The sequence below is a fragment of the Conger conger genome, chromosome 11 (genome assembly GCF_963514075.1).
Source record: "Conger conger chromosome 11, fConCon1.1, whole genome shotgun sequence".
Classification (NCBI taxonomy): Eukaryota; Metazoa; Chordata; class Actinopteri; order Anguilliformes; family Congridae; genus Conger; species Conger conger.
The window spans coordinates 24,019,865-24,038,966 of record NC_083770.1 but is presented as its reverse complement, the minus strand read 5'-3'; the positions used below and the strand labels follow the sequence as shown (position 1 = coordinate 24,038,966).

The following is a 19,102-nucleotide window of genomic DNA, read 5'->3' as shown; positions in this document are numbered from 1 at the left end:
ACACACCAGTCTTAACCGAGTCATGTGACCCAGGCCCCGCCTTAGCTGTGGTATATTAAATGCAGGTGTAATAAAATAAGAGTTTGAGAGCAGGCACCTCAGTGTGTCCTTCATGCTCTGCATAAAAGTCCCAAGTGCACTGTAGTACAGCGTACTTACAGTACAGACACGGTCAGGCATGTGTCTGTGAATGCAGAGGGTGTGGAGTCAGACTTTTTCATCCAATGTTAAATATCGATCAATAAGACATCCACCTAAGTTCATAGACTGACCTGCAAACACATCGTTTTATTTAATTACTCTCCTTTGTCCAAGTAAAATAATTAAGAAATTAACATTTTAAATGACAAAGAAAAAAAAATCTATAGGGTTTAAATTTTATGAAATATTAAATCTCATTATATCATATCTGCAATCATTGTGTGAACTTTTCTTCATTGATAATAATAGGAATGGGTAATAAATTATGAAAAGCAATGGATGAAATAATACAAACATGTTACTGTTATTTCACGGTTGTGTGCCCCTCGTTGTTGCAGGAGGACAATGGCAGGGCTCCGTTACACAGCTGTTGTTATGCTACTGTACACACATTAAACTGTTCTGGACTGTGCTGTGTGTGTTCCAGGTTCCCCTAATCACAGTGCTACTGGGGACCTGGAATTACCCATGAGCCCTTTTGTTTTCAGGGCTTAAGCAGCAGGTTTACATGCGTGTTTCAGTTGAAAGGTGTGTTCTGTCACTCACGTACAGGGCCTCATAATCACTAAATGGATGTTTACCTGAATTTCTGCTCCTGCAGTAGGAAGCTGACATGAAACTGATTATAAAAATGTGTCAGTTTGCGTGACCTGATGTGACAGAGCAGGAAGTATAATCGGTGGTATTTATTCTGGCCTCCCCATAATTAAATAAATATTGACATCTTCAGTGGCTTGAAATGGAACTCTGCTTCTGCATGTTGGGGACTCTGAAACAGTTTCTTTACAGGGCTTGCAGTTCCCATATTCCTGCCGGCTCTTTTCTGCTGTGTAAATGCACATTTGAACTCTGGATAGTTTTTTATTGTTATTGAGTGGAAACAGTAAGCTTGTTTGAGCTGGCAGTGTTTTGCATTTACAGTATAAATGTTTGTTTGACCACTCCTTTCACAGTTATTTCTGATGAACAGGTTATGCGTACGGCACAGGTGAGCTTGACTGACGCTGACATGTTTACGTTAGCCGTAGTGCGTGCGAACCTGTGACCGTCTAAAGGTTTGGTCAGAGCTGTCATTGTGGCAGGAACATGAGCACCCGTTTTTTAGCTCTTCTGTGCTGAATAAGCCCCAGCCCCTCAGTTTACAGGCTATAATTTCCCACCCAGAGCATCCCTAGACTGTTAGGGATCCTAGCCAAAAAAGTATTTGGGAGCCCCTCCAAAACGGGGAGTCTTACGGAGATTTAAAAATCGATCCATCAAAGGAAGGTGAAAAGAGGGGGCTCAGTGAGAAGACGGGGCCTAGGCCCAGTGCCTGATCTGCGTAGTGGAGGGGCTCTGTCCCTCTGTGCGAATAAAGTGCACTCCATATAAATCTGATTTCACATCCAGAACCAGCTGCAGGTGCCTCCGCTCTCTTCCCGAGTGCTTTCTTCAGTGTGTGATGCTACAGTGTGTGAGGTCAGAGTGTGCTGTAGTTCACTGTGCAGGTTTAAACCTGGCACCTCCTGCCTCTACATTTACCCTGTATGAATGCTTATATCATAAATCATAAATATGAGAGGAATGCAGAGGTTAAAGACAGAGGCGCTATGTGCCTGTGGTCAGTCAGTGATGAAATGCAGTTTGTATGAGCAAATTGCCTTTCTTACATTGATCTCTGCAATGTTGGTGTAAAATTCTCCAAGTGAGCAAAGTTAACCGAATAACACCGCCCTCTTGTGGCCGGGTGTGCACTGGGAACAGAGCAGCCCCCTGTCTCCCCCTAGTGGTTGATGGGTAGAGAACGTTCTATACACAGTATGTGCGTTAATAAGACCTGACAGGGCAGCAGGAAAAGCATTACCAGCCTGACAGTTATTTCTAGGTCAGATTAATTTTTTTCATTTTGATTTATGCATTTAGGCATTTGATTACCTTGCAGAGCCTTCCGACACAAATAGCTTAATATGCGAAAGTGTTACCGAGATGGTAGTGCTTAAAACATCTAGAATGCTAGAATTTGCAGTCTCTTTCTGCTACAGACAAAAGTGCAGCAGTGATTGTGTGCTCTGAGAAAAGACCGGTTGTTTGTTTCTGCACTCACGGGCCTTTTGAGGAAGTACTTCCTTCCTTTGTGAGACGGTGGCGCTGACACACGCTCAGTCGAACCTCCTTCCTGAGCGAACCCCGCGCCTCTGAGGCTCTGCGTGCTTATTGCTCAGAATAATGTCATCACAGCAGTATGTAAGGCTCTCATTGGCTGGAATAATCCCATCACAGCAGTATGTCTGACTCTAATTGGTCAGAATAATGACATCACAGCAGAATGTCGGGCAGTATTGTAATTACAGTGTGCCCTATAGCGGCCTTGGGGAGGGAAGACATGCAGAAATTAAAAAACAACATGGGGGTGGAGCCAGGGTGGGAGGTGAGCTTGTCTCCTTGCTCAGATAACAGGCCTGAATAAATGTAACCTCTCTAAGCTCCTATGGGCTGGGAGCTTCGTCAGCTGAGCTCCGTTGCCGAGGATACCATCCAGGTTGTGCAATTTAACCTTGGTCCTCCCGCCCAGCCTGGCCTGACAGTGAGCTCCCAGTGTCACACGGCCTTCTTCTCCCACTGGGGTCAAAGGTCGCATGCTAGCTCGCGCTTCCTCACGTAGACACACACCCCCCCCCAGCCCTTCAATAATTCACACCCATTTATCCACAAACAGAGCGGTGCGTTAAATATTAACGCTCTTTCCACTCGTACCCTGTAGAGGCGCCTCAGCCGTAGTGCTCCTGTTTGGGTCTATCTCCACACTGTAGCATGGGGTTACGTACTGCAGTACATGTGCTTGGCAAATGGTGGTTGTGGGTTTTTTGAAACTATGAAATTTGTTGTTTTAATTAGGCTATGTTTTGTGATCTTGTAATATTTTATGCAGGTCACTCCGTAAAGGCTGTTTAAATGTATGCTCTGTTGTTCTTAATATGTTCATGCCCATAGTTTAAGGTGGAGTTGACTGACAGTTTGTTGTGATGGTGAAGGTCACCCCTCCTCCTCCTCCCTGTCCCGCCCTGTTTCTGTTCTGTTTCAGTCTGTACCTGTACAAGCTGGGCATCGCTCCTCAGATCCAGGACCTGCTGGGGAAAGTGGATTTCACAGGTAGGGCTGGAGGTCTCTCTCATGCTTTCAAAGTGTGGTGTTAGCATCTAAACCAGAGCCAGACTGGAGTTTTAGGGCTATGGACTGGACTGGACTGGACTGGGGCAGCCTGTAGCCTCATTAAGGTGCATGACTGGGACCCAGAAGGTTGGTGGTTCAAGCCCCGGTGTAGCCACGGTATGATCAGCTGTTAGGCCCTTGAGCAAGGCCCTTAACCCCACATTGCTCCAGGGGGGATTGTCCACTGCTTAGTCTAATCAACTGTAAGTCACTTTGGATAAAACATTCAGCTAAATAACTGGTCTGGTCTGGTCTGGTCGCTAAAGGTTGCAGGAGCTCCCAGAGTGGATGAAGAGCTGCTGTAGGAGGGTAAATCAGGAGCTGATGGTGGGTTTAGTGAGCAGGAGCTGATAGTGGGTTTAGTGAGCAGGAGCTGATAGTGGTTTAGTGAGCAGGAGCTGATGGTGGGTTTAGTGAGCAGGAGCTGATAGTGGGTTTAGTGAGCAGGAGCTGATGGTGGGTTTAGTGAGCAGGAGCTGATGGTGGGTTTAGTGAGCAGGAGCTGATAGTGGTTTAGTGAGCAGGAGCTGATAGTGGCTTAGTGAGCAGGAGCTGATGGTGGGTTTAATGGGCAGGAGCTGATAGTGGGCTTAGTGAGCAGGAGCTGATGGTGGGTTTAGTGAGCAGGAGCTGATAGTGGGTTTAGTGAGCAGGAGCTGATAGTGGTTTAGTGAGCAGGAGCTGATAGTGGCTTAGTGAGCAGGAGCTGATGGTGGGTTTAGTGAGCAGGAGCTGATAGTGGGTTTAGTGAGCAGGAGCTGATAGTGGGTTTAGTGAGCAGGAGCTGATAGTGGGTTTAGTGAGCAGGAGCTGATAGTGGTTTAGTGAGCAGGAGCTGATAGTGGCTTAGTGAGCAGGAGCTGATGGTGGGTTTAGTGAGCAGGAGCTGATAGTGGGTTTAGTGAGCAGGAGCTGATAGTGGGTTTAGTGAGCAGGAGCTGATGGTGGGTTTAATGAGCAGGAGCTGATGGTGGGTTTAGTGAGCAGGAGCTGATAGTGGGTTTAGTGAGCAGGAGCTGATAGTGGGTTTAGTGAGCAGGAGCTGATAGTGGTTTAGTGAGCAGGAGCTGATAGTGGCTTAGTGAGCAGGAGCTGATGGTGGGTTTAGTGAGCAGGAGCTGATAGTGGGTTTAGTGAGCAGGAGCTGATCGTGGGTTTAGTGAGCAGGAGCTGATAGTGGGTTTAGTGAGCAGGAGCTGATGGTGGGTTTAGTGAGCAGGAGCTGATAGTGGGTTTAGTGAGCAGGAGCTGATCGTGGGTTTAGTGAGCAGGAGCTGATCGTGGGTTTAGTGAGCAGGAGCTGATGGTGGGTTTAGTGAGCAGGAGCTGATGGTGGGTTTAGTGAGCAGGAGCTGATGGTGGGTTTAGTGAGCAGGAGCTGATAGTGGGTTTAGTGAGCAGGAGCTGATAGTGGTTTAGTGAGCAGGAGCTGATAGTGGCTTAGTGAGCAGGAGCTGATGGTGGGTTTAGTGAGCAGGAGCTGATAGTGGGTTTAGTGAGCAGGAGCTGATAGTGGGTTTAGTGAGCAGGAGCTGATAGTGGGTTTAGTGAGCAGGAGCTGATGGTGGGTTTAGTGAGCAGGAGCTGATAGTGGGTTTAGTGAGCAGGAGCTGATCGTGGGTTTAGTGAGCAGGAGCTGATCGTGGGTTTAGTGAGCAGGAGCTGATGGTGGGTTTAGTGAGCAGGAGCTGATGGTGGGTTTAGTGAGCAGGAGCTGATGGTGGGTTTAGTGAGCAGGAGCTGATAGTGGTTTAGTGAGCAGGAGCTGATAGTGGGTTTAGTGAGCAGGAGCTGATAGTGGGCTTAGTGAGGGAGATACAGGCCTTGCAGGAGCCTCAGGCCGTTTCTCTGCGTAATTGAAAACACTCCGCTGTGGTTTCTCAGGAGTGCGAGACTGTGATTAATGGCTCTCTGTAGGGTGTAATGACACGTAATTACACGCTTCTGTTTTTCAGCCTAATTGAAACTGCTGCCATCATTGTGTTTTCTGAGGACTGAATTTAGATAATTAACAACATTCACAGAAATAGGCTGAGCATTGTGGAGCTATTGTGTTTGCCCTTGTACTGCCACTGAAATAAATTCATCCTTTATTGGAGAGATCACAGATCTCCTGTTCTGAACATATAAATGCATTTAAATGCCTAAGCATTGATAAGAATACTGATTTAATGTAGGAAAAAGTGAGCTACCTTTGAAAATATGTGTCCATTGAAAGTTTACTTGAAGTTACCAGATTGGTGATGATGTATTTTGTGATGTGTGCGATGTATTTCCTGGTGTGTGTGATGTATTTCCTCGTTTGTGTGATGTACTTCCTGTACACAGAGGAGGAGATCAGTAATGTGCGGAAGGAGCTGGATAAATATGGGATCCAGATGCCGACATTCAGCAAGATCGGAGGAATCCTGGCCAATGAGCTCTCTGTGGACGAAGCTGCCTGTAAATAACCCTCTCCAATACACAAATATTATTATTCATATATAAATCTTCAGGTTCCTATTCTGTATTTCTGTTAACCCTACAGATTATGTGTGCACACCATTGACCTTCACATGTGTACCTATGAAAAGGTTTGTTTAGTGGATGGTAATGGATAGTGGATGGTATAGTGCCAACTCTTCAGTCAACGCTTTGCTTTCAGCTGTTGATGGTTGTCTTCGAGGTGCAGGATCCTAAAAGCAGCTCTGTTTTCGGGGACTCTGGTTCCCACTGTGATATAAGCATTCCCCAGCTGAGCGTCTGTCTTGGTCTCTGTCCCCTGTTGCAGTGCACGCGGCAGTGATTGCCATTAACGAGGCGATAGAGCGGGGTCAGGCGGAGGTCACGATGGCGGCACTGAACAACCCCAACGCCATGCTGCGGCACACAGAGGAGACACTCGCACAGGAGTACCAGCTCAGCCTGAGCCTTGCCAAGAGGCGCAAGCCGGAGAAAGCTTCCGGGGAGGTACGAGCTTCCCTCTCTCACTCCCAATGACTGAAAACTGAGCCCACACTGAGCCCACACTGAGCCCACACTGAGCCCACACTGAGCCCACACTGAGCCCCAAACTGAGCCCCACACTGAGCTCACACTGAGCCCCACACTGAGCTCACACTGAGCCCCACACTGAGCCCCCCACCCCATTACCCCTTTGGTTCCAGTCTCCCTGAAACTGCAGCTAATACTCATTTCTCAGGCCACAGTGTGGTAATGCGTAGACTGAGGAATCTGAAGTACCGTGGTATATAGTGAAAGCTTGTGCTTTATGTATGAAAAGGAGCGCTCCAAATTAGTTTTTTGGTAGTTGAACGATAGCTTAAGTGAAACGCTGTGTTCCTTCATGTATAACCTACATTAGCTGATGTTCTTTACTGAGAGAAATGGGTGAAGATGCACTGCGACAAAAGCACTCCAGAACTCCCTCCTGACGCGTTCCTAAAGGGCTGACATTCCGGAGCTGCTGTGTCAGCCAAAAGGGGAACAGGAAAACTCCTTCCTCATTTACACCGCCCCCGTGGGGAGTAGCTGTCTATCACGCTGCATTTCCCCGTGGATCAACAGAAATTATGCTGACGCTGTTCGCCCTGCCAGGACTCCGCAGGGTTTCTGTACACAACTCAGTCCACTTCTCCCCATTCTTTCTCATTTATAGTTCAGTTTATCACAAAACTATGTTTTTGTGTCTGAAATCAGTAGCATGTGTTGTATGTTGTAGTGAAATTAATACTTGATTGATTGTTTATTTTCTTCCATAGCCCTCTTCTGTTGCGACGGAGGAGAGAGACGTGTACGAGGAGTTACTGACACAGTCGGAAATTCAGACTAACATCGATCTGGTAAACAGTGAGTGTCACCACGGTGAATCATTACCCTGTCAGCTGGCCGTCCCGAGACTCGGGTCAGGTCGTTCAACTGTATGAGGGAGCGTTTGAGCTGCTGACTCTGAGCTCTGCTGCCCCCCTCAGGCAGGCCAGAATATTGCTCTGCAGAATGAGATTTGTTTGTGAACGACACAATCAGAAAAGGACCAGGGGCCTGTATCACAAGGCAGGAATAGTGCAATAGCTTAGTAAAACCCAGAACAGCGCTTTTTACTGCAGTCCATGTTCCAGATTTGGGAGGGTTCTTGATTTTGCTATCCAGCTAATTTAGTAATCCTGCTTTGTGACACAGGGCCCAGGCCGAATTCCAGACTGCTCCATCTTAATCAATGTAATTGAGTTTCATTTGAACATAACACTTTTTACTGCTCTTGTCACTGCTCACTGTCACAAAGACGCTTTACAGAGTAGCAGGTGTCACAGACAGAAATCCTATTTCTGAAAGTTTTCTTGGGAAACCATAACAGAAGCAGGTCCCTGTGTGTAACAGCCCAGCGCAGCACTGTTCTGTGTAATATGAGTGAACACCCTCCCCTCCAGCCCAGGAGGCAGTCAGGCGGGTGAACCAGGCCATCAGTGCCCAGGATGAGGTCGCTCTGCTGGCCGCCCTAAAGCTGCCCGCCCTGCGGCTTCTGGGATTGCTGGAGGGCAACTCCTCCTGCTACCTGGGCCACTTCACCACCTACTGCCAGCAAAACTCTACGGTCAGTCCTCCAGTGTCCCACAATCCCACTCCTTCTAATTTGCTAATAATCATTTGCTGGGGTTGATTGATTCAGAGAGGTTGGCAGATTGTCTGTTTTTGGGAATGTGTGTTCACACAGGATAGTGGGGCTGTTTTTCAGTGTGTTTTTGGGTGGGTGTTCAGTGTGCTTGTGTGTGTGTTCAGTGTGTTTTTGGGTGTGTGTTGAGTCTGTTTTTGGATGTGTGCTCAGTGTGTGCTCAGTGTGTGTTTGGGAGTGTTTGGGTGTGTGTCCAGTATGTCTGGGTGTGTGTTCAATATGTTTGAATATTGTTTGAATGTGTTTGAATATTGTGCTCACGCAGGATGGCTCTCCCGTGCATCTGCAGAGGGAGGAGATCCAGTGTGTGGTGAGCTCCTGCAACGACTTTGCAGAGGCAGAGAAACGAAGTATGTCCTCATTCCGCAACTTACTGCAATCCACAGCCCTGCTTCATACAGTGTTAGTATTTAATAGTGTGTGCTAGTGCTAAAGAATACTGCTAACACCCTTTCAGACTACGTATGACTGTACTGTGTACTGCGCTGCACACGTGTTCTAGGATGCCATGGGACATTGAAACATTACTTTTTACAAATAACCTCTGGCATTCAGATAATTCTTATTCTTATTCAGATTTTTCTAATTATTCGAGGGAAAAACAGAATACGAGGTAGTGCTTCAGAAAGTGAATTAAACGCGACTGAAAATGACATGATTTGTACAGGGAATGCAGATTGGTGTTATTGTGCTTCTTGTTTGTCGATGCCAACAGAAGTTGAAAGCGTTTGTTGGCAGGAACTACATTACATTACATTACGTGGCATTTAGCAGACGCTCTTATCCAGAGCGACGTACAACAAAGTGCAAATCAAACACTACACTTTCTTTCAAACACAATTGGAGCTTACTAAAGCTGTTTTTCGATTCAAAGTTCTTGATACTGTCTTTATTCCGATGAAGAACGATTCTGTCATCTTCGTCCTCATAGGTGTGCGACATGGGACATTTTCTGTTCCATTCCAGACTAGAAGAATATTTTAAAAGTCACCATACCTGGTTACATTAAGCATTGATGGATGAGTGACGGGGATTCTAGTGGAAGTTAAACTCTGTTTCCGTTCTCAGAGATGGAGGCTGTGGCTGCGATAAATGCGGCTGTTCGACGGGGCGATGCATTGGAAACGGTGGAGGAGCTGATGAACCCCGAGGCCCAACTGCCCATCGTGTACCAAACTGCCGCTAACCTGTACCAGCCCGAGCTCTACAGCCTGCAGGCCCAGAGCACCGGGGTGAGTCCTCCCGCTAACGGCTGTTGCGACACACTACACAGGCTCACTAACAGCTACTGCTACAGGTTTGCTGACGGCACTAATTGTTCGCTGATTTAGCGACGGCACTAATTGTTCGCTGGTTTAGCGACGGCACTAACTGTTTGCCGATTTAGGGATGGCACTAACTGTTTGCTGATTTAGCGATGACACTAACTGTTTGCAGGTTTAGCGATGGCATTGTTAGCTGGTTTAGCGATGGCACTAACTGTTCACTGGTTAAGGATGGCATTGTTAGCCGGATTAGCAACAGCACTAACTGCACTGGTTAAGGACGACATTGTTAGCTGATTTAGCGACTGCACTAACTGTTCGCTGGTTTAGCGATGGCACTAACTGTTCACTGGTTAAGGACGGCATTGTTAGCTGATTTAGCGACAGCATCGTTAGCTGGTTTGGCAACGGCACTAACTGTTCACTGGTTAGGACGGCATTGTTAGCTGGATTAGCGACGGCTCTAACTGTACGCTGGCATGCAGGTGTACCTGGGGTACGAGCAGCTGTCGGTTGCCGTGGAGATGCTGTCGGCGGTGGCGGTGCTGAACGAGGTGCTGGACACCAGAGACTCGCAGGGCGTGATGGAGCAGCTGAGCGACTCCCCCCTGGGCTTCAGCAGCATGGAGCAGGACAACCTGCAGAGGTGAGGGGGGTGGGACTCGATTCAGTAAGGATGACCGCTTCAGTCTGTGTGAACTCGACTGTACTTTTGACTGAGAGCTTTAGACCTGCATGAGGGCTTTAGTGTTTGATGAGAGTACACCGTGTTTCTACAGATTACTGATCATTAGGTAATCACTGAAAACCTTACTAAAGGGAGAGATATATTCCTAACATTTGAACGTTTCAAGACAGTCATGTTTGTTTTGTGACGTTTAACATTTTGTTAGGCCAGGACACTGCAGGCCCTGCAACAGCCAGTTTCCCCAGCAGAGGGCGCTTGTACAGCGATGTTCTCACTATACCAGCCTTAAATACTTAAATAAATAGTTGTATGTTTTATTTAATATTTATTAAATATTTTTTTCTAAAACTTTGATATTTGAGCTCTTAAATACTGGCTGAATTTGTAAAATGGAACAACAAAATATTTAGAGCAGGGATTTTGGGGTTTTAGTGGCGTAGACGGCATTAGCCTGCTTCAGTGTGATGTCAGATGTGTGACCTGTTCTCTCCTCAGGGTGTTTGTGACGTTGACACAGTTAGCATTCTCTCTTCAGGTACGCAGACGCACTGATTACCCAGAAGGCCGAGGCCCTCTCCCAGGGACACGAGTTCCTCACCTGGAACGACGTGCAGAAGTGCATCGACTCTGTAAACACACAGGTCCACGAGGAGCATGAGAGTACGTGTGACAGTGTCCCTGTGAACACACTTCAGACAAGCTACATAGACCTGTCGTAGGCACTGCATAATGCCTTCGTAAACACTACACAGACACTGCAGATCACTTAAACAGACATACTGCATTATATGGATAAACTAACCACATTGTGATATTATTGTTATATTATTACTAAATGTTACTGCTATTGCAGTATCTGTAGCAGATTGCTTGTGTGAAGACTTTGACTATTTACACTAATCACACACAGTGATAAAGTTAAACATGGAATAGGTAATCAGCTGCACTACTTTGGACACAGAAGGAAAACGAGACCAAATAATTTCCAAATAAACCTTATTTTATTAAACTTTACGGACAAAACAAAATTCAGTTCTTATTTACATGTTTCTTTGTCATAGGCTTTACCAACGCCTAATATGTTGCCTAAGTTCTGTTGCCCAAATTTTGACTCATTATTGCCTGAATAAATTGATAGGGTTAGCATATCCTTAGCATCATGGTCTTCAGACACTTTCCTTTGAGACACATCAGTTCTTTGGCACTCATTCTGAATAAATTTGAATGTTGGCTAAATGGAGGAAATTAATCTCAATCTGCTACACACAACCATATTACAATATTAATATTTTTGTTATAAATAGTTCACCCCTAACAGACAGTCATGGGCTGTGCTATGGCACTACAGAAAAAATAACACTGTGACCTTCTGGTTCGGTATGTCAGAGTCACTTGAGATTGATGGTGAGATTGCATGCCTGATTATCATCTAATCACAGTTATATATGCCTTTTAGAGCAGAATACACTCCATGTGCTTTATTACACTTTCATACAGATTCACAGCAAGCGGAAAACTTTCCCAATATAAACCCTGCACAAGCATTCTCTGCTGTTTCTTATGAAATTGACTTATTTTTAGAACAAGAAAAGGTCACCAAATAGAAAAGAGTTAAAGGCCTAAACCTTCTTTGATAGACATAGCCTGTTTTTAAACAGTGAGATGTTTAAGGTGTTGATTTAGCTTTAGCGGCTCATATGTATTAAGGTGGTCAATTAGCTTTAGCGGCTGAATGTTTGTCCTCAGGAATCCTGGCGATAGCGGAGATCAACGAGGCGCTCAGCACAGGAGACCCAGAGAAGACTCTGTGTGCGCTGCTGCTGCCCACGGCGAAACTACAGGGAGTGTGTCCCCGCACAGCCAAACACTACCACGACGTGCTGCAGCACGCCAAAGCACTCATCTGTGAGGTGAGGCCCCAGGAATGAATCTGATATAAACACCCTCCCGTTCATTGCTAGTCTTGTGTTATTAGTGCCAAACCAGCTATCTGATCACGGGGCGACATGGCTCAGGCAGTAAGAGCAGTCATCTGGCAGTCGGAGGGTTGCCGGTTCAATCCCCCGCCCGGGCTGTGTCGAAGTGTCCCTGAGCAAGACACCTAACCCCCAAATGCTCCTGACGAGCTGATCGGCGCCTTGCACGGCAGCCAATCGCCGTTGGTGTGTGAGTGTGTGTATGAATGGGTGAATGAGAAGCATCAATTGTACAGCGCTTTGGATAAAGGCGCTAAATAAATGCCAACCATTTACCATTTACGTTTTCACATACAGTACACATTTTAGCTGCCACACAGCACAACCTGATATCTTATCCAGGGTAAATAAATCTTTCTCTCATTATATGGCACATTGAAAACTGGCTGGGCCATGTGGAATAGATTTAGACACAAGCTCTTTATATTCCCCAGTGTATTCATATTGATATATCGCTAATGCCACATAAATATGTTCTAGGAGAAACTCCACCCATAGCTCACAGCTTGATCTGATCACAGAAAGAACAGAATATATGGATGAAGTAACAGTCGTTTACTCTGTATATACACATACCTCCATAGTTTTGTGGCAGACATAAATTATTACAAGGCTACATATCACAATTGAACTGAGAGTGTGTTGCTACAAGACTGGAATTTCAGACGTTTTTGTTCCAACATGAAAGTACCAGTGACCCCTCGATGACTCTGCACTATGGTGCGTTGTGGAAAAGGTAGTTTTTCACAGTAAAAATGATGCTAAGTCTTGTAATATGTGCATTGTAACAGCAAGGTCAAAGTGTGTTCCAATGAAGTCCCTGAGCTCGTAGAGAACCACCTTTCATTGTTTCCAGTGGCAACCAATGTCTGCCATTTTGTCATTTTGTACTGGCCTTCCTGTGAGACACTGTCCAGCAGTTGTCTTGCAGAAAGTTTAAAATTCACGTGGAAATGCTGATATGTTTCCCCCTGTAGCTCATGAAGGTCCTCTTTGACCTGGTGGTCTTGGACATGAGAGCAAACAGGAAGGGGTCCAGACAGCTGTGTAGGCCGCAGAGACAGACGGCCAGGCTGTAGTACATGTAGAAGTGGTCCTGACCACTGCTGTAGAGCTGAACGTAGTGAGCGAAGTGGATGACGCTGCTCGGCATGAAGCAGACGCTGAAAATGACCAACACCAGGGTGCTGGCCTTGATGTAGTGCAGCCAATCCGAGTCCGACCTGCCTAGCTCGCGGAGGATCGAGCCGTAGGTGAACACGGTGACCAGAAAGGCCGGGGCGAACCCCAGAAACGTCAGCGCCATCTTGTAGTTGATCAGGAAGGAGTGTGATGGGTTGTCCAGGGGGAGGACATCGTGGCAGGTTGTGACCTTCGGCTGGAGGAGGGAGTAGGTCTGTTTAATCAGCAGCTCGGGCACCATGGCGATGATGAAGATGGCCCACACTGCCAGGCTGCAGCAGATGGTGCAGGGGTGCTTGGGAAGGCTCTTATAGGTGAAGGGGTGCACAATGGCCATGTAGCGCTTGATCGCGATGCACATCAGCGTGTGGATGGAGCAGTATGCGTTGCCGTAGAAACAGGCGGTCACCACACGGCAGGCGGCCTCCCCGAACACCCAGTCGTTGCCGTTGAGGTGGTAGTGCACCTTGAAGACGAGGGTGAGGAGGAAGAGCAGGTCCGACACCGCCAGGCTGCAGTACAGGACGGCCGTGGAGAAGGCCTTGGTTTTGGCACTCACGGTCCACAGGATGATGCCGTTGGCGGGGATCCCGATGATGATGGCGATGATGTAGGCCGCGGGGATCAGGTGTGTGCTGATGACCCCACGCGTGAATTCGGTCACGTGCTCCGTCACCTCCAGCCCCGGCAGGAGAGCGGTCAGATTCAGCTCCGTAGAGTTCGGCTCAGTCCTCCTCCCTTTGAAGGTTCTGGGATTAAGGGTATCTGAGGCATTTCTTTTTCCTTTTGTGGGCTTCTGTCCTGTTGAACACAAAGAGAAAAACTATATTTTATAAACGTATGATCGAAGTCCAGTGCACCAAATTCCTCACAATTTCTAATGGGACCACAGTCCTAGCTCTGAAGACTAGACTGAAAACCTGGCAGGATTACTAAATTAAGATGACCATGAGAGAATATGCACTGTAAACTGGAAAGTGCAAAGAAGTGGTAGGTTTGATGAGCGTGGCTATTTAGACATCTGTCACACACGTTTTCTGTACAGATGTTTGTACACACATTGGCTTCAAGAGAGTGCTGTTTATTAGACAATTCCATCATAAATGTACATGTTGGCAATTATTTCATTTCTGACAGTTAAATATTATTTCATATGATTTAGCAGAAGTCTTCAGTAGAAAGAAAGTAATACATAAACTACAAAGAATTGAATTGCTCAGAAATAAATGTCACACCCAGTTGAGTATTTCCCTTTATCCACATATTCTGTGGCAGGCAGTTTGGAAGTTTTTCGCTCGTTCCAACATTCGCTCCACTGACCAGAGAGAATGCCTCTCTAAGCTGCTTCGTCCTGATTCCTCAAATACATTCCCGTAATCCCCAAAAGCTCTGTAATTCTCCTGAGGTCTTTTCATATTAACATTATTCTCCTAACCTCTTACTAAGTTTTTTTCTTTAGTACACAACAGGAGAGTATCCTTGTGCTGGCTGCTTTAATCTCTGAGTACTGTTACGGTTGTTACGGTTCTTGTCTGGGTTCCTTTTTCAGTTTTAAAGTGTTTAATCATTTAGTTAAGCCAGTGAAAGCCTGTGAAAATAAAATAATAATAATAAGAGGATTAACTTAATTTTAGCTGACTTAAACACTTGATGATTTTCAGCTGTATTTAAAATGCATGACCTTCATTCAGCGTGGCTTCTAACAAAACAAAAAAACTTTTTAACATTCTGCGCTCGACCCAGCGGTAAGAGAGAGCACACATAAAAAATAAAAGAAGCTTGCAGGGTGACACTGCGCTCTGGTTTCTATTAACATTCCTGTTGGGTTAATTATTTACCAAAAGGAGAGAAAGGCTTGACACCATTCTGGTTAAAAATTCTGCTAATGATACATTTTGATATTAACAATAAATTATAGGAATATAATCGACAGAATAATTATAATAAGTAGTCTGTACATTTCTTACTGCCAGTCTTCTTTCAGTTTTACAAGATGTGAAACTGACTGAAATTTTACAGACAAAATTTAAAGTAGCAAAAATGTTACTTTACCTTCTGCTGGGAGTGGTACGCCCAGGAGCATTAGAGAAATCAACACCAATAGCAGGACTTTTCGCATGGTTTCTTCCACGCACATTCCAGCTTACGGAGAGCGATGTGCGATGAGAACGGCAGTTGTTAATGTTGTCACGATGTCGTACGGCTATAGCTCAGGGTGGAGGTTTATTGTGTTGTCTGGTTGAGAAGTCACATGTCTGTGAGGAAAGCGCAATAACGCAGCCGGGTGTGTGTATGTGGGTGGGTGTTTATGGACGTGACGCAGTGGATCCTGTCAGGGCCAGAGTTATTTCTGTAAGTGGAGACTTCAACTTGCTCTGGTGTTACACTCCTTTTCCTATTTACAGGGTGCTGTGTGTTTCATTCAGATCTCGGCTGCTCGTTGTCTCTGTAGTCGGGAGTTTTCGTTCGTCTCGTTTTTACACTTAGTTAAGTTCCCTCTGCATGTCATAATGTGTTTTTCCCCTTCCTGGAGAATAATAATAACCTTTTATGGCTACAGTATTGAGAGCCCAGGCTACACAAACGGAACATGAGAAAACACATCAATATGAGAAAACACAGAGAGAAATAATAAATAATAATTTGTTATTCATCCAAATGTTTTATCCAAATGTGAGAAAACACAGCCATACTGAATGTGCGGAGATAAATGTGAGAAAACACAGCCATACTGAATGTGCGGAGATAAATGTGAGAAAACACAGCCATACTGAATGTGCTGAGATAAATGTGAGAAATGTTCTCTATGATCCTGGGCCAAAGTTCATATTCCAATTGATCAGCTGGAACAGGCTGAATAAACTAACTGTGGAAATGTTTATGCCATGGTTTGATTTTAAAAATAAACGTTCATTGTGTACTATTTTGAGCTTCTATCTCCTAAAGAAGAGAATCATGAGTTTGGTCGTCATGTCGCGGAGGAAGGAAGTGTGGCTTGGGCAGATGAGACGTTTTTTGTGTTTCGTTACTACAAGGGAAATACTTCCATCTCTCAAGGGAATCGCTTTCCCAAACTGTTTTGATATGTTTCATGTGATAAGAGATGTGTAGACTAAACAAACCTTTTTTTATCAAAGGGATCCTTACTGTTGTACCCAAATGCCTTATTAACCCAAATGCGAACATGAGAACATGTTTTGGGCATTGATTAAAGTGCTTTTTCTGCTTGATTCAAATCAAAATAGCAGTGTATGATTAAGCATACAAAAACTACAAAGTAAAGTTACTGTGTAATACTCTTAGTTATAAATGTGAAGAAGGAGAATTACTACTCTAACTGAGTAGTAATTCTTTGTAGATCTTCCTCTGTTTATAAAAGAAATTCAATTACTTGCTGCAATACTGACACAGAAGGGAGCATACTTCTATTGGCAACATTTTATCAACAACAGAATGTCAATTTTTACCTTTAAAATGATTTTTAAACACACACTTTTTTAAATGGAGGAATTTGTGTTGTAAAATCGTCTCGTTTAAGTAGATAGCAATTTTCTTGTTCTGAAAAATCATGTCCAGTAAGGACATATTTTTCAATACTTGAAATACTTTGGTACTTGATAAAGATTCAGTCATACTGATAATATCAGTTTTAGTGTGCACCTCAGGGTGGGTCATTTTCTTTTCAATAGGGACTAAAGCTTTAAATCTGGTTTGATAAGAGGTTTTAAAAGGTCTTCAATCTGAGTTCGCAGTAATGTTCTCTGATGTGTTCTGTTTCCGGGGTGACGGGTTCTCTGATGTGTTGTGTATCGATGACGATGTGTTCTGCAGAAGTCGGGTGATGTGGGCGCAGTGCTGTGGCTAGATCAGATCCAAGATGCGGTCCACACCGCCAACACCAACGAAGAAGAGGCTTTCAACCGTAAGCTGCTGGAGAGCTACACCCGTATTGGCTCGAGTGTCTACGCAACACATGCTACACTGTGTGCTCTGAGTGCAGCTATTCACCATGAATACAAATCTCTTTATGCTTGTTCGGTTATCATAATGCGCAGCCAAAGCATCATGAAAAATAATGCTGCTCCTCTCTGTCTCTGAGCCCACAGTTACAGAATGACCTTAAGTCCAACTCACTCAACCTCTCACCCACTCACCCTCTCATAGTAATCTGTACTACTCAAGAGTATCACTACTTTACTGTCTGCAGTGCTGTAAAAATGGCCACTGAACATTGGCCCTAGCACACTCCCAAGGAAAGGTGAGATTTGAGGTGGATAGATAACTCTTTACACACACAACACCCTTCCGGCCTGACGTAGTGCCTTAGTGCAGTGTGTGTGAAGAAGTGTCTCTGGACTTTGGACTATGGACCTGTGCTGTGTCCCCAACCATGTTATAGTATTAATGACTCTTATAATTCTGCAGTTAAGGTGGAGTTAACTTCCTGTGTTACAGTGGTCAGTGTAGTGGAGGTAACTTCCTGTTTGTGTTGCAGTGGAGTTAACTTTTTGTTTGTTTACCCAGTGGCTGGTTGGTGGAGTTAACATCCTGTTTGTTTCCCCAGTGGCTGGAGCGGTGGTGTTAACTTCCTGTTTGTTTCCTCAGTGGCTGGAGCGGTGGCGGACATTAACACAGCGGTGTCGAAGGGGGATGCTCAGGCCACCCTGCAGGCCCTGCAGTCCCCCAGCATCTCTCTGAGAGGGGTGCTCCCCGAATGCGCAGAGACCTACCTGTTACACCTGTCCCAGCAGCAGATCCTCAACACTACTGAAGGTACTGCCAGACACAGCTCTTACTGCTATAGTCATCCCCCTACCGGCGCCATTATGGCTCTGTTTCACACTCTACTGAGTTTGAATTAAGGTACTTAAGTGGGACCTGGAAGGTTGGTGGTTAAAGCCTCAGGTCCTTGTCAATAAGATCATTGCAGCTTTTGGGCCTTGGGGGAAAGCCCTTACCCCCACATTGCTCTGGGGTGGATTGGCCCCTGATTTGTCTAATCAACTATAAGTCAGCTAAATAACTAATGTACATAGAAACAGTTTCCAGTCAACATTCATACAGCAAATAGCCATTCATCCTCCCACTGTTTATGGCTGTTATTTTCTCTGTCTCCGGATGTAGGCTCCAGTGACAGTGTGTGGGTGAAACACTGCATCAGAGAAAAGTATGACTTCTTCTACAACTTAGAGACCAGGGAGGGGGGCTGGCTGGAGCCAGAGGGCTTTGTGCACTGCAGCTCTCAGCTGAGCAAAGAGCTAATCCAGGTACTGCACGTCCCCCCCACTGGGTCGTTACAGAGCTGAATGTCTGAGCTGCCAGAATGGGCTGTCTCTCAGCTGTCATTGAATTTACACATCGTGAAGTTCATACGGTATAAGGGAGTGTGTATTGTATGTCCATTGCATAGAGTATGTGTAGTGTAAAAATATACTGTATATAATAAATACACTTTATGTAGAGTGTGTAGACTAGAGTATCTTAATTGCATGTGTATACTGTATATAATAAATGTACTGTATTTAGAGTATGTGCAGTGCATGTCATCCTGTACTGTGTGTGACCGCCGCAGGGCATTGTGGGAAGCGTGACGGCGGAGTATAACCGTGAGCAGCTGTGGCGGGCGAACGAGCCGCTCGTTGTGCTGCTCCAGGCTCAGGTGCGAGGGTACCTGGTGAGGCGGGCGCATGCCCAGAGACTGCAGTACCTGCGGCAGCAAGAGCCCTCTGTCATCAGACTGCAGGTGAGAATGCCCCGGTTTCCCCAAGAGTCTGTCACGTCACCCAACGACTATCCATGGGCCTGTGAAAAGATCCATCTCTCCATCTATCCATCAATACATGTATCCATCTATCCATCCATCCATTCTTGTGGGAAATTCTTGACTGTTTTTTGACCGCTTGGCACTATATAACCGCAGCTGAGTATGGCGAGGGAGTGGCATGATTAGCTT

At 45.6% G+C, this 19,102-nt stretch overlaps 2 protein-coding genes across 2 annotated transcripts in view; one reads left to right on the top strand and one right to left on the bottom strand.

Moving 5' to 3' along the window:
* The window catches only part of iqgap2 (IQ motif containing GTPase activating protein 2), a 68,961-nt gene that overhangs the window by 27,144 nt on the left and 22,715 nt on the right, over positions 1–19,102 (top strand). The window contains exons 6-19 of the mRNA XM_061259770.1: positions 3,263–3,330; positions 5,719–5,832; positions 6,161–6,339; positions 7,131–7,218; positions 7,797–7,960; positions 8,304–8,388; positions 9,107–9,270; positions 9,789–9,949; positions 10,527–10,651; positions 11,738–11,901; positions 16,981–17,071; positions 17,755–17,922; positions 18,274–18,416; positions 18,722–18,892. Of these exons, the coding sequence (XP_061115754.1) occupies positions 3,263–3,330; positions 5,719–5,832; positions 6,161–6,339; positions 7,131–7,218; positions 7,797–7,960; positions 8,304–8,388; positions 9,107–9,270; positions 9,789–9,949; positions 10,527–10,651; positions 11,738–11,901; positions 16,981–17,071; positions 17,755–17,922; positions 18,274–18,416; positions 18,722–18,892 (1,885 nt within the window). The remainder of the gene's footprint in view (positions 1–3,262; positions 3,331–5,718; positions 5,833–6,160; positions 6,340–7,130; positions 7,219–7,796; positions 7,961–8,303; positions 8,389–9,106; positions 9,271–9,788; positions 9,950–10,526; positions 10,652–11,737; positions 11,902–16,980; positions 17,072–17,754; positions 17,923–18,273; positions 18,417–18,721; positions 18,893–19,102) is intronic.
* On the bottom strand, positions 10,971–15,383 carry f2rl2 (coagulation factor II (thrombin) receptor-like 2). The gene is made up of 2 exons (XM_061259771.1): positions 15,202–15,383; positions 10,971–13,950 (listed from the first exon to the last, which is right to left on the bottom strand). Exons 1-2 carry the CDS (start codon positions 15,284–15,286, stop codon positions 12,911–12,913), a joined length of 1,125 nt encoding a protein of 374 aa, XP_061115755.1. The 5' UTR covers positions 15,287–15,383; the 3' UTR covers positions 10,971–12,910.

What these genes read in the sequence shown, in the direction of transcription:
- f2rl2 (XM_061259771.1), bottom strand. Translation starts at nt 15,286, where the DNA reads ATGTGCGTGGAAGAAACCATGCGAAAAGTCCTGCTATTGGTGTTGATT. An exon ending in CGTACCACTCCCAGCAGAAG is followed by an intron (nt 13,951 to 15,201) that starts GTAAAGTAACAT and finishes TGTGTTCAACAG; the next exon opens with GACAGAAGCCCACAAAAGGA.